Here is a 15,409-nt window from a genome sequence, read left to right on the forward strand (position 1 = left end):
AGGTAATGGAAATTTTACAGTTTCCTTTCAAATTTAACCAAGAGAACTGAAAGCAACCACCTCAGACAACGAACCATCTGGGCTCACTGGTCGTTAGTACGTTCTAGAATTATCCTTAAAGACGCTCAGAATTTTTTTTTTGTTTTTCAGGGTGACTGAAAACAACAAATAGTGAAAACGAAACTCTGGTAGGTAAAAATTCAAGTTTCAAATAGAGGAAAAGAATATAAACAAAGAAAAAAGCTCTTAGCGGTTAAGAGTCAGGCAGAGACCTCGGTACAAATCTGAGTTCTTCCACTGACTGGTCCTGCGACCACACACACGCAACAGCCTCTCTAAACCTCACATGTAAAACAGTATTGACGAGACCGATTTCAGAGTTTATACGAGGATTACACGAGATAACGTATGCAGAGGGCTTGGCGCACCGCGCCTCGACCACAGTAAGTACTGCACGCCATCTATCTCATGACTACTGTTCTAACTTGAACAGGAAAACAAGCACCTACTGTTCATTTTGATGCACCAGCGTACTCTAGCTTACATAGGAAAAAATTGAGTCTCAAGAAGCTTATAACATTATTACAAAATGAAGGATCTTAAAGTCACTTTATGATCCTTACATCGTCTATCAATTACAGCCAAGCTAAAGTTCTGCCATCATCCCATTACGGGATAAGGTGAAAACTTTTTTTAAAAAAACAACAATCTTAGGCTCTAGAAATAAATTAGGAATTAGGAGACTTCAACTCTTTCCACCGCTTACTCCTTAACAATTACTAAGCATAACACCTATAAACCTACAGTAGCTCCATTTCTTCTACTACCAATTAAATAGAAAGAACTTAATCTCTCCTAAACATGTCTGCATTTCCCCGAAAGAAAGCATTAGATAAATGCCAGCTAATATACGACCAGTTCAACTTTCTAAGTGATAGCGTAAAAATCAAAGAATAGTGAAATGCAGTCACCCAGGGTGCTAAGCGAAATATGCATAAGCCAAAATCCCTAAGTCAAAAGTACTTCTGTAGAACCACGAGATCCTACATCTAGATTATTCCTCTTTACTTCTTTTGTGCTCTAAGAAAAAAAAAAGACACAAAGAATAGAAAACCACTCTTACTAATAATGGACTCTCGGCTTTGGCTGCGAGTCCAGAAAAAGCCGCTGAGGCAGGTGGTCTCAGACGGCAGAGTCCAGTCTCACTGTCCTTCAGTTACCTAATAAGCGTCAACAGGATCATGGTTCACTGAAGTTAATTCAGGAATAAATTCCAGTCTAATCTTAGACTTTTTTGTACTAAACCTGATCTTCTGATAAAGAATGGGAAGTCCTCCGCCTATTTGTAGTGGCAGCCTGGCACATGCTCCTCTAAGGAACATCTTGGAGACTGAAACAACATTTACTGAATATATAAACTAACCATGGGTCAATGCAATCTTAACTCGGCATTCCCGAAGACCTACGGAAGAATAATAAGCAAACCCAGCCTACTAGTGTCTGACGTGTCTACCTGTCGAAGTGCTTTTTTTCTTACAGTAACTCTTTTACTGTTTACAAAAGCCCAAGATGTAGATACTATTACCCCACTGGGGACACTAAGGCAGCTGGTAAAAGGTAGAACCAGGACTGAAAACTGAAACACAGTATACACGGCTTCAGAGTTCACACTCTCAACCACACTGCCACAACCACGTAACACAAAGATACAGTCTTCCAAATGATAACTTAATTGCCTACTTGAAATATTAATTCCAACAATCTTCAACTCTGAAATAGACTATTTCAGTGCCCACACAGGGAATACGAATGATATTTCAAGTCAACAATCATCCTCTGGCTCTGACTTTGGGATCTCTGATCTCAAATATTACAAGAGAGAACTTTTATAAGCAATACCAAGACAACACCAGAATCCAGCACAGGGGGCCCTGCAGAGACATGAGGATAACGACTGCAACTCTTCATCTCAGCGGCTGTCAAACCACAGCCTCAGGGCCAGAACAGTCATAGACCGTCCCTCCAATCTTCCTGATTTAGCAAGGAAGAGAAAGTAAATCTGTTCATTTCTATCTAACATAAGGGTCATTCTGAGGCACTAAATCAAAACAGCAAATATGAACTGAGCCCAAAGATTTGCATCATCCTCTCAGCCTATTTCTCCGGTTTCTTATACAAAGATTGACATGAATTTAACAGGCATTTGCTTTTCCCCAATCATATGATCTTTTATTTCTTCTTTTCACACCAGCTTCCAGTGGAATCAACCCTGTGCAAGGAAAAAAAAAACTCCTGTATATTCCTTCACCGAACTTTTATTGAAGAAGAAATGAGTTCACACAACTAATGCCATTAACACAGTGCCTGGCACAGAGAAAATGCCCCATAAGCCGGCCCCGTGGCTGAGTGGTTAAGATCGCACGTTCTACTTCGGTGGCCCAGGGTTTTGCCGGTTCAGATCCTGGGAGCAGACATGGCACTGCTCATCAGGCCATGCTGAGGCAGCATCCCAAATGCCACAACTAGAATGACCCACAACTAAAACATACAACTAGGTACTGGGGGGATTTGGGGAGAAAAAGCAGGAAAAGAAAAAAAAAAGATTGGCAACAATAGTTAGCTCAGGTACCAAAAAAAAAAAAAAGAAAGAAAATGCCCCATAAATGTTTACATTAGTTCAATTAAATATGAAATATTCTTCTTTATATTTTCTTCTCTTATGCATTTGGGAAATGAAACAGAAAAGTAAGTTAGTGGGAGTAAGCGTCCATTCTTTTTTCTTTTCTGGTTTTTTTTTTTTTTCGGTGAGGAAGATTGTTGCTGAGCTAACATCTGTGCTGATCTTGCTGTATTTTGCGTGTGGGATGTCGCCACAGCACGGCTTGATGAGCAGTGCATAGGTCCGCCCCTGGGGATCTGAAGCAAACTTAACCATTACGCCACCAGGCATTCTACAGATAGACAAACCAAATCTTCCTAGCAGTGAAAAAGGCCTGCCAGTCAGTGAATTATGAGTCTCAGGGGAAATATTTTCCCTTCTAAGATGATGGTGTAGTGCTCCTTCCTACATTATAGCTCTGAAGGCTCATACTTCTTAAAAACGCCTTCCCTTAACATGCACCCCTTTCCAGCTACCAACCCGTCTCTTCTGCACAGCCATCGAGCTGGCTCTGCACACTGACTCCACTCTCCGACTTCCTATTCACTCTTCCACCCACTCGGTTATGGCTTCCCCATCACCACCCCACCAAAGCCGCTACTAGGAAGGTTACCAACGACTCCCAGGCTGATAAACCAAATAGATCCTTATCTTACTTGACACAACTGGTGACTCCTTCCTTAAAAACCTCCCCGAGAGCCAGCCCTGGTGGCCTAGCAGTTACAGTTTAGCAGCCAGGGTTCAGTTCCCAGGGACAGAACCACATCACTCATCTGTCAGTAGCCATGCTGTGGCGGTGGCTCACATAGAAAAACTAGGACTCATAACTAAAATATACACTATGTACTGGGGCTTTGGGGAGAAAAAGAAAAAAAAAAAAGAGGAATATTGGCAACAGATGTTAGCTCAGGGCAAATCTTTCCCAGCAAAAAAAATAAATAAAAATCCCTCTCCTAGCTTCTTTGGTACCTAGCTCTCATGGTTTTCCTCTTCTCATTAAAGCTCTATTGCAACTCCCCCTTGTTCTCCTTTTCCACCATCTTCTGTGTTACGTACCCACTATGTGATGAGAATTCCTCAGAACATGGCCCTGGGCATCTTCTTTACTCTTCACTCATCCACAGAATGATCTCACACAGTTTAAATACTACATAAATAGACAGATCAAGTCCCAGATTTTCTGTCCTGCTGGACTTCTTTCTGAGCATCAGATGTGAATATCCAACTTTCTAGTAGACATCTCCACTTGCCATCTCAGTCATCTCAAACTCAAGTCAAAACTGAACAGCGTCTGCCTCTCCTCCATCTCAGTAAAGGGCATCTCTATCAACCAGTGATTCTAATTAGACATTCAAGTCACTTCTTACACTTCTCTTTCTCATGCAACTCCTCCTTCAATATCTTCTATTGACTCCACTTCCAAAACTTAATTCAAATCCATTCTCTTCTCTCCATCACCACCCTAATCCAAGCCACCATCATGTTCCTTGACTGCAATGGCCTTCAAATAGTTTTCCTTGTTTCCACTCTTGCCTCTCTTCAATTCATTTTCCACAGAGCGGCCAAACTACTCATCTTAAAATGCAAATCGAATCCTGACACATCCTTGCTTCAAGCCCTTTGAGAACTGCTCTTCTCACTAAGGATAAAATTCACATGACATACAAGGACCTCCATGATGGAGCCTATCTGTTCTCACCTACATCTCACTTTTGCTCTCTCTATTCCAGTCACACTCTCGATTTGTTGACTATTTCCAGCCTTTAGATACGCCCAGTCCTCTAGCTTGGAATGCTCTTCCCCTCATTCTTCTCCTAATTATTATTCATCCTACAAGTCATTTCTCAGAGAAGCCCCCACTGAGCTTCCATCTAAATTGGGTTTCCAGCCACTCTTTCTCAAGGCACCTTGTTCTTGTCCTTAATGTTATCACTTACTGTCTTTATTTGTGTATTTCTTTAACATAAACCTCTCCCACTAGACATAGGTTCCAGGAGGTCTTAACATATTCAAATTAACATGTCAAAACTAAACTTCTGATCTCCTCCCCACCAGAACCAGCTCCTCCCACAGCCTCCCCCATCTCAGTTAACGGCAACTCCATCATTCCAGTTGTTTAGAACAAAACGCTCGGAATCATCTTTGACTCCTCTTTCTCTCACATTCCACATCCACTCAGCAGGAAATCCTGCCATCTCCATCTTAGAAATACATCCAGAATCAGACTAGTTCTCATGTCCAAGCCAACATCATCTCTCGCCTGGATTACCAAACAGCCTCCTAATTAGTCTCCCTGCTTCTGCTCTTGCCTCCCTACAGGCCACCCTCCACAAGGCCACCAGCACGTCCTGTTAAACAGAGGCAGCATCCCCTATCACTCTCCATACTCCTTACCCTACTTCATTTTTCTTCACAGCACTTTTCACTAGTAGACATACATTTATTGTTTGCCTCCCCCAACTGCATACGAACACCATAACGTTCACTGACGCAGCCAAGCCACTAGACAGTGCCTCGATATTGTTAAATGATTCCATGAGAGAAGAACAAACACTGCTCCAGCAGGCAGAAGTCGGAGGTGGGGGAGAGAGGCTGGAGAAGCCAAAGATATTTCAAATGAAGGAAACACCAGCAAAAATCCTTCAGGAAGGCAGAGAAGTGCGGGAGGTTCAGGACCAATCTAGCTAGAACAGGACGTCAATCTGCAGCTGGAGGGAGGGATAAGACGGGGACTCAAATTGGGATCACGACCTGAGACTCCAAAACCCAGATCAAGGAGTTTGCGTCCAACTTAATAAACTAGAGACAGTCGGATCCATTTACGGTTTGAGACAAAAAGTATTGGTTTTATTTTAGGTAGATTAAAACTACAGAATATACCACACAACTAATCGCCGAGGGAAAAAAGTTTCTTTACACAACTGACGCTACAGCACACTTCGCAGATTCAGTGATACTCCCCACCCTTCATCCGTTAGCACACAACCTAACACCTCACTCATCTCCGAGTCAATAATCTCATTTACGTTGCTACATAAACCATTTCTTAAGGTCTTAATTCAACTGAATGTTAAAAAGCACATGAAACAAAAAGTCATTGTATTATATAAGAAAAAGCCAGCACACACCATGACTCATTTACCGACCGTCTGACAGTCTGTTAGGCTGTACCGTGAGCTCCTTGAAGACAAGGCACCTGTTCTTACTCCTTTATCTCCCCAGCACTTCGTGCATGGAAACTATTCAAAGAGCGTTTGCTTCTGTTATGATCCCTGTACTGTGCTCGAGTGCGCCTAGGCAAAGATTGCATCTTATATATCGTCCAACTATAAAATGGGCATACCTTACCTATCGCACAGATAGGGAATGGGAAAATCAATGCTAAAAAATAATTTGGATTTTCAGAAACAGTTTCTCCAAAAGAGCACAAAGCAAGGGGCTTCCTTCAAATCATTTAGTCAATATCCATACTTTGAGCAATTCAAGGTGTTAGCAGATTTCACAACATAAAAGCTTGCTTTCTTCCAGAAAGATCAAACAGGGTAAATGCTCTTTTAGTGCCATTAGTAAGATAAATCCAGATACAATCTGAGTTTCTTTGATAAAATCTAAATACAGTAAATTTTCTTTAAACCAACTCACTTACTACATGTTACACATTCAACTGGGCTTCATTTTCCATTCATTCAAGTGTTCTGCTGTCATGAAGAACACTACAACATTATACATACACTCTCATCAATAATTCATGCAAGTTTATGAAAAAGACTAGAACATATAACAAAATACCAACAGCAGCCATTTCTAGAAGGACGGGTTGTGAGTAATTTTGATTTCATTTGTGCTTTTCTGTGTTTTCTAAGTTGTCTACAGTAAACACATACAGCTTTTATAATTGGAAAAGGACATATTTTTAAAAGAGTATAATACATACAAATGAATATACTAGGAAGCAGAAAGGAAATGACATTCCTTTTCAAACTTAGGGCCAATATTTAAACTAAAACAGACTAAGGTTAGACAATACTTATGCTAAGTCATTTTTTTTGAAAGTATATTTGCAATCGGGGTCCTGCTGACAACTACAAAGTGTAAATAAAGTCTATGTTATTGATGACTAGCTATAGTTTTTACATGATTTGATGAAGAATCCACTATCCTAAACATTTTTAAATCAAAATTTAGACTCCTGTATTAACTAAAATATGCTGTAACCCAGAACATCAAGTAATATAAAACTTCACACTCTTCATAAGTTTACGTCTCTGGAGAATTTTCAGTTCAGTCTTGGGCACACGTATGTTCAAGGCCAAAATGTCATTTCTTAAGTCTAATCACCTTTTTTCTCAATTAGTCTACGTAGTCTGGTCTCAAGGCTGCCACGCTGCCATTTTGCTAAGTAGCACACAGCCTAATCTGGTTGTCTTTAGTTTCTAATGAACTTTCACTCTAGTAACCACCACCTTCTCTCCACCTCCAAAATAAAGGCGCCGGCTATTCGAGAAGACGTGCCTGCAACTCACATATCCTTAAAAGCTCTTAATTACTTCAGCTTTCATCTAGTTGTTCAGTTTCGTATTTTCCAACGTTTGTTCAGTTCTCTTCTTTTCTTCTCTCACACATACAAATAAATAGCTATGCTGCGCGCTGGTACAATTCAATACTTAAATTATTACAGATGATTGACATTTTTACAACTATTATAACAAAAACTAAATCCTTTTCATAAGAATGAATTATTTCACATGTAAAGTTGGAAGTAATAATTTTATAAGCAAAGAAACCTGCTATACTGCTTGCTTAGAGCCACACTGGATTTCAGCTTCAAGAAAGAAAAAAAAAAAAACCTATGAAACAAATATATGCATGATGAACTCCACAGTCGATACCTGGCCCCGGTTCAAATAGTGTTGCTTCTTCAACATATTAATGCTAAAATTTAAGACACTCCTTGTCCATCGTTGGCATAACTTTGAAATAAAGTCTTATTTATCTACATTAAGTTAGTTTCATAAATTTAGAATAATAGAGTCTCCTGGTTTTATATTTTAAATAAAGGAAAATAGAAACCAAATAAGGCTAATTGCTATTCCCTGTACCAGTACTTGGTACTGAGCGTTGCGGGATAAGAGCCAAGTCTCAAAAAAGACAACAGGAGCAAAAGTTCCAAGAGAATTCACAAACCGATGCCCTGAACTAAACTTAGATGTCTGTTAAATCATACTTGGATGGTGGGTAGTCATGACCTAAATGTTACTTTTCCTTTAGAAACTCCCTTTCCATACAAGAGACTCTCCAACGGGCAAACCCATCCTAACTTACTCCCTTAGTGGATCAAAATCTTAATCCAGGCCTTAATCACCTTCCCATCCTGCCTGACACATTTCCCTTTTATGGACTCACTAATTCCCTACCGAGGAGACACCAGAACACGGAAGCTCCACAGCACTAAGGAAGCAGGACGTGGGAAAGTCTTGCTCATCCTCCTGTGACTGGCTTCTAGGCACCTCTGTAAGCATCCTTCCACACTGTGAGACAGCCAGGTCCTCCGCACTGCCTCTTTCCTATCATTGTTCACAGGGTGTTGGCTTCTCAAGCATTCAGTTGCCTTCGCTCAGAACTCTCCTGTTTCTTCCCCATTTGAGGTCCTTTCCTCTCAGAATTTTACATTTAACCAAAATGATCACCTTGGTCTTTGCCGAGAATAGCATTGTTAGGTCTTCAGCAACAGCTCAGACAAAACACAGCAAGAACCGAGTTCCCAGGAACTTCACATTTTTACATTCATTTCTATCTCCTGAATTTTCCCCTCTGGAAATCTCAAACGAATGGCAAAGCCCTTACATCCAAGGTAACATCAGCTTGATGTTGAGTTAGCTTTTGTTCAATTATTAAAATGAAGTTCTCAGCATCATTTCCTATAGAAACTTATTTCATTTGTCTGTGGGGTTTTTTGTTTTCTGGTCTTTTAAAAAGAGGTTGAGGGGGGCCAGCCCCATGGCCGAGTGGTTAAGTTCTCGTGCTCCGCTTTGGCGGCCCAGGGTTTCTCTGGTTCCAATCCTGGGCATGGACATGGCACCACTGGTCAGGCCATGCTGAGGCGGCATCCCACACAGCACAACTAGAAGGACCCACAACTAGAATATACAACTATGTACTGCGGGACTCTGGGGAGAAGAAGAAGAAGAAAAAAAAAGAGTGGCAACAGATGTGTTAGCTCAGGTGCCAATCTTTAAAAAAAGAAAAAGAGCTTAAAGCCTGCCCTTGAAACAAAACATAAGGAACTCCCTCTTTATACTGGCAAAACAGCTGAGTTTGCCACTAAGGATGGCAGGCTCCATTTGTAGGATCCATTTGCACCTTGCCAAATGCCACTGGGCATTTGTTGTTGAATAGACAGCAATCCAAAAAATAGGAAAGTGTTGGGAGAACCAACAAGGCTAGGAAAATTGTATATAGTATTAGCAAAAACCTATATTAGGTTTCAAAAGTTTCATCCTCAACTTTTAAAGAATTTGTCTCCCTGGCACTATGGAATGGAATCATTCCTAGTTCCTTCTTCTTTCAAAAGTCTCCATCTATCTATTGTTTCCTGCATAAGGAGCTGACAAATGATGTCAAAACTAACATTCCCTGTCTTGGCTATTCCCAATCCACCTGTTCCTTCCACTTCTTCAGGGTCGAGTGTAAGCCTACTTTCAACTTTCCCCATATCTTCTAGCCCAATTTGATGTAAACCACACTTGACTCCTTAAGCATGTACCACCTTGGATTGTTTTCTTTCCAATAAAACTTATAAACGTAAAGGCAGAAAACGTTTATTAATATTTCTTCTATCTCCCACAGCACCTAACTCAGTATTAGGCACTTAGATCAAGCCAGGAAACGCTTTAAGTCACAGATAATCAGATGCAAGTGACTTTAACGACCATCTAGCCCAAACCTTTCTTCTACACCTTGCTAATAAGAATTATGCTTTACAATCAGAAGCCACCCTTTACTCTTTTAGAACAATGGTTCTTAACCCTTCAGTTAGGAATTCCCAGAAAAAAAGGACTCACATAGAATATTTAAGTAATTTCAAGAATTTACAGAGCCCCTTGAATCCTATTAATGAAGCCCACATTTAAGAATAATACAGCATCATCAACAACAAAAACAGGCGTTGGCTGTGTGCCAAGCACTGTTCCTAATGCTTTGCATAGAGCAGTACATAGCCAGATCACATCTCCCAGCATTCCTTGCAGTTAGAGGAAGCCACGTGATTAAGTTCCCCCAAGTGGCATATGAAAGGAAGACAGGTAGGACTTCCAGGCTGGGGCCCTTAAGAGAGAAGCGCCTCCTCCATATTCTCCACCTCCCACTGGCTGCAACCAGGACTTCTCAGCCACCAGCTCTGACTACTCAGAGGAGGACAAAGCTCTAGGGGTTGGTGGAAAAACAAGCTGGAAAGAGCCTTGGTCCATTAATGACTCTCAGGAGGAAAGCCACCTCGACATCCAGAACAGCCGCCATGGACTGCTAGTGGAGGAAGGAAATAAACTTCCAGCTTATGTGAACCATTGTTTGGGGCATATTATTTATCATGGCAGCTTAGGCTACCCTAATTAATACCCAGAGATTACCAGTTAATCCCCTCAGCAGCCCTATAAAATTGCTATTATTATTATCCTGATATTAGAGGTCAGGAAACCAAGGTACTGAGAACTTAAGAAACTTGCCTGACACACTATTAGAAGACAAATCCAAGCCAAGCAGTCTGGCTCCAGGGCACATGAGAAACCCTGCCAAGTATCTCAAAAGAAACAGTTATGCTTATGTGCTGAGCCACCCCGCACCAGATTAATTTTTCACAACCACCACCCCTATCCCCAGCAGCTCAGTGGCTATTGCCAACAGTGATCATCCCAATTCAAAATGGCACACCAACCACTTTAAATTCTAGCCAATAAAACTAAACTCTGCCAAGAGACGCTTCCTAAAACCCGAGATCAGAAATACCACGTCCTCATCCCAAAGGTCCTAATGGGGGGGTGGAGAAGGCAGCAGCGTCATAAGAGCTGGGTTTATCCTAGCAAAAGAAAACTCCAAAAATCCAGGCTCTTCTCAACCTCTCTCATTTTGTGGTTCAACAGTTAATATTTACTTTTACCCAATACAGCAATCTCAGTTTCCAAATTCTAAACAAAACCAAGAAGAAATACTGGTGGAAAATAAGGTAGATACATGAAAAGATTAGAAGTACTAAATAACAGAGGGAGGTTATAATAGAAAAAAAAGTGAGTAGATAAAACTACATGGGATTTTGGAGGCTGGAGGGTAGGCAAAGCTGAACGAAGGACCAAGGTTTAAGACTCAGACCATCAGGATCTAAATAATTCCCAACTGCAAAGCATGGCAGACACATCTATTGACAGCAAAATGCTCAGCAAGAAGGAAACAATCTAATTCCAACCATTTGCTACTCTCTTGTGTTCCAGGCACTTAAAACAATACACAGACTTCACCCTCAAGGACCTTATTATCTATCCAGCAGGGGGATCTGCATATAAACATGAACATACAAAATGACACACAACTAGCATTTATTTGTTTACTGGGTACTACACACTGTTCTAAGCTTATTACATGCTACATATATTATTCATTTAATCCCATGAGGTTGGCCTGTTAATATCCCAACCGTGCAGATGAGGCACAGAGAGGTTTAAGCAATGTGTCTCAGGACGCACAATTAGTAAGTGGACAAATTGGATTAGAAACGCAGGCAGCGAGCAGTCAGATAAGAGACCTTATGCCCTTGCGAAAGGGTGTGAACTTCACCCTACTTGTCAGTGGTTCCCAACTGGGGCCGCTGAATCAAAATATATACACGGATCAGGTCCCCCGGCATGGGGGAAGAAGGCCTCCCCACGGTTGACGATGGCTGTCTCCGCGAGCCTCTTACTATTGAGAGGGCGTCCTATCCTCTGAGAGGTGGTAAACAAGCAAAAATGGAGAAGTGCTTTATACAGGTGATGGGGAGTCGGAAAACAATACCCCCAAGGAAGGAAATGTAGCTGCAGGTCCAGACAGACTAGTCGGGAAGGTCCTGGGCTATGTCTCCGAAAGCTAAAGCTCCTGAAACAGGTGGGCTCGATACCCCTTCACGCTCAGGTGCTTTCCGTGTACGGAATAGTTTTCTGCTCCTAACAGACACCTCCCGGCACAAAATGAACAGTTTAACACACCGCAGTGGACAACCGCGGCCTCTGCCCCCTCACCACTTTCAAAATAACTATATTTACAAAGGGTAATTTCCCCCATTTGCATTTTCCACCCATAGGTTTTTGAGAAGAAATCAAGAATATTCTTTACCACAATTTACCTGACCCTTTTTTCCCCTTTCAAACAACTGTTCTCATGACCTCAGTACAAAGTTTTGCCTATGCCGAATCATGGGGCAGCAGAAAACATTTCACCTTTTATTTCACAAACGATGAAAATAAGTCTCAGAGAGGGAAAACAACTTGCCCAAGGTAACCCAGCCAGTGAGTAAAGAACTGTGTGACTTGACCCTGGTTCTCTGCCACCAAGCCCCCTGAGAACGGCTTACAACTAGTAGTAAGCAGGACGCTTTTAGGTGGTACAAACATTTTTATTTTAATAGTTATGCACATAACAAATATTTCACCACAACTAACCGATAGCTGCACTGGTGTTATTGCTTAGGGCTAAGCTACGTTTGGTTTTTTGTGAGGATGATTAGCCCTGAGCTAACATGTGCTGCCAATCCTCCTCTTTTTGCTGAGGAAGACTGGCCCTCAGCTAACATCCCTGCCCGTCTTCCTCTACTTTCTATGTGGGACGCCTACCACAGCATGGCTTGCCAAGCAGCGCCATGTCCGCACCCGGGATCGGAACCGGCGAACCCTGGGCCGCCAAAGCAGAGCATGCAAACTTAACCGCTGTGCCACCGGGCTGGCCCCCAAACTACGTTTTTAAAAAAGCAAACTGTATTTAGTAAACACCGATCCAAAACAAATATGGAGAACTGGGAAGGGGTACACTAGTGACTCAAATTTGGGAAAGAATGCACCACACCCCTCTCCTTCTAACTGAAGAGGGTATTAAGCATTGAGCTCTTCCTCTCTAGTTTATATACTTCATTTCCTTTTCTTGTCTTGTTGTATAGGCTAGGAGCTCCAGTATAAAGCTGAAAAGAAATCATTACTAATAGTATCCTTATCTCATTCTACATTTAATGCTACTTCTAAAGTTTTACCATTAAGTATCATGCTTTTTTAGATTTTTAGTAGATACAGTGTTTTTGAATTTATGGAAATTCCTTCCTATTCCTAGCTCAATAAAATTTTTTGAAGATGATCTGTGACCCACCCTTCTCCCTTCCACTCCTCTTCCCTTCTCTTACTTCAGGTTCCTTCCTACCTTGCCTGCACCTTAAAGGACGGTATCTGCCCCCTGAGTAGCTGGGACTCTCAGAAGATATTCTGAGAGTTCTGTAATTGTCTGCTGTTTCCATTCCCTGGACCGAAACACTTCCAAAACTGATAACTGAAAGAAACTCCTCAAACAGGCAATGTTTCGATCACTTGCAGATGGTTTCTTTTCTCCATCTCTCAAACACACCCTTCAATGTCTTCCCTTCTTTAAAATAAAAACTCAAGAGAAGCAGAACAAAATTGTTCTAGATTTCTGTTAACTTTCCAATTCAGAGCCTAGTTCTGAACGAGCTTGCTTAAGCAAGTGACGAATAGAATCTCAAGGATTTTAAAGAAGTTTTGAGGGAGGCAGCTGGATCCAGATGTTCATAACTTCCACTCTCTCTCCTTTGCTAAAATAAAAAACATCAAAGGAAAAGAGAAGGGGATAGGGGTAGCTTTTGTAAGCAAATAAGGCAGAGCCAGGATATAAAAAGTAAAGAGAGCCTCGTTAAAGCCCAGGCAAGTTTCGAATTCTGTCCCTCGCCCGTTTTCCTGTCAAAAAAAAAAAAAAAGGCACCATGTCCCGAGGCCGCCCCGCCAAGGAGCAGCCAGGACGTTGCATCATGCAAACCCTCGGAGTCCGAGAAGCCAGAACCCAGATGGTGAGAGAACACGAAGGCAGGAAAGCCCGAGCTGGGAATCTCCGTCGTTCCCGGAGGCCCAGGAATGTCTGCTCTTTTCTCAACCTTTTTCTTAAGATTGCATCGAAAATTAAAGTTACCGTTTCAGAGCAGCGGGGGGGTAAACCGTTCTTCTAGAAGGCGTTCCAAGAAGTCGAGTTCGCCGTCTCCCGACGGGCCCCAGGCTGGGGCTCCGGGAGAGGTGGGCTCGGGGGTCTGAGCGCCGGGGGGTGGGGGGCGGTGACAAGACCCGCCCGCCCTGCTCCCACCCGCACGGGGACGACCGCCTGGCGCCCGCGCCCGCCGCCCCGGGGACTGGCTTTCCGGGGTCCCGGTGCACCCGGCTCCCTCGACGCGCCCTGGGCGGGAAGGCGCGGGGGCCGGGACAATGGGCCGGGGCGCGGCGGGCGAGCGCTCACCTTGACGAAGAGCTCGATGATGGGCTCTTTGTCCTCCTCCTTCAGCCCGTTCAGCGGCATCGACAACGCCATGGCCGGCTCGGCGGGGCTCCGCGGACGGCGGCGGCGGTTGCTGCGGGCTGCTCTGGCTGCGGGTTCCGCCGCGCGGCGCCTCCCTGGACCGTCCCGGCGTCGAGCTCGCCTCCCCGCGGATGCTCAGCGCCGACCCACGCCCCGCGCGACTCCCAGGCGGCCGCAGCGCCCGCCGCTTCTAGCCGTGGGGCGGGACAGGGGCGGGGGCCCGGGGGCGGGGCCTCGCTGGGGGCGGGGCGTCTCTGCCTCTCCCGAGCAAATAGGACAGCCGGAGCCCAGGGGGCGTGGCCTCGGGCGGGGGCGGAGGAAGGCCCGCTCGGGCGGCCCAGGGGGCGTGCCCGTGCCTGGGGCGTGGCCTTCACGGGGCGGCAGGAGGCTCGGGCTCCGGCGGGCGGTGGGCGGGGCTCCGGGCCACGCCTCCCGAGGGGGCGGGAGGGAAATTCCCCGGGGGCCAGAGCCTGACACCGCCTCCCGCCGCCGCGCGGGCGCGTCCTCGCAGCTGTCGCTGGCTGAGCGCCTGGTGACCTCATGCCTTCGGCCGGCCTGGGAGGCGGGAAGGCGCCTCGTGCCCTCTCCCGGGACTCATCGCCCTTTCCCGGAGCGGCCACCTCCCCAATTCCTCTATTGGGCAGAGCTGCCTATTCCAGAACAACTTTTTGGAAAGTTTTCATCCCCTTAGAAACACCTTTTTTTTTTCCTCCTCTGAATCTTTCGTTTTTCCCTTTGACTTTCTACTCACTTCTATTTGGGGAGCCAGCGTATTAACAAGTATTTATGAGGCCCTGCTGTGTTCCAGGCTCCGGGTGATAAACTGTATGGACAGGAGCCCTCTCCTCCCAGAGCCAACAGTTTCTGAACTGCAACCCCAGTGCTTGAAGGCTACGGAGGACTCCCAAGCCATTGTCGGTGCTGTTCCTCCTGCCTGGACCAATTTTTCCCCCGTTCACCTGGCGAACGAGTGCGCATCAGAATCACACCTGGGTGCTACAGCTGGACCTGCTTCATCCAATTCTCTGATTGTCCTTCGGGGAAGGGAGAAATTCACATTGTAACGAGCACCAGGACAATTTTGATGTAGGTGGTCATCGAACCAGAAAAACTGCCCTGGGTTTTCAGTCCCTGAGGTCAGAAGCTGTAATACTCTGAGCCAGGCAC

General features: G+C 44.2%; 1 protein-coding gene across 1 annotated transcript in view; it reads right to left on the reverse strand.

The window, feature by feature from the left end:
- Positions 1-14,600, reverse strand: part of CLIC4 (chloride intracellular channel 4) — a 65,054-nt gene extending 50,454 nt beyond the window's left edge. The window contains exon 1 of the mRNA XM_023635480.2: positions 14,183-14,600. Coding sequence (XP_023491248.1) covers positions 14,183-14,254 — 72 coding nt within the window. The 5' untranslated portion in view covers positions 14,255-14,600. The remainder of the gene's footprint in view (positions 1-14,182) is intronic.
- Positions 14,601-15,409: the final 809 nt, after the last annotated feature.

This window comes from Equus caballus, chromosome 2 (assembly GCF_041296265.1).
Source record: "Equus caballus isolate H_3958 breed thoroughbred chromosome 2, TB-T2T, whole genome shotgun sequence".
NCBI classification, from domain to species: Eukaryota; Metazoa; Chordata; class Mammalia; order Perissodactyla; family Equidae; genus Equus; species Equus caballus.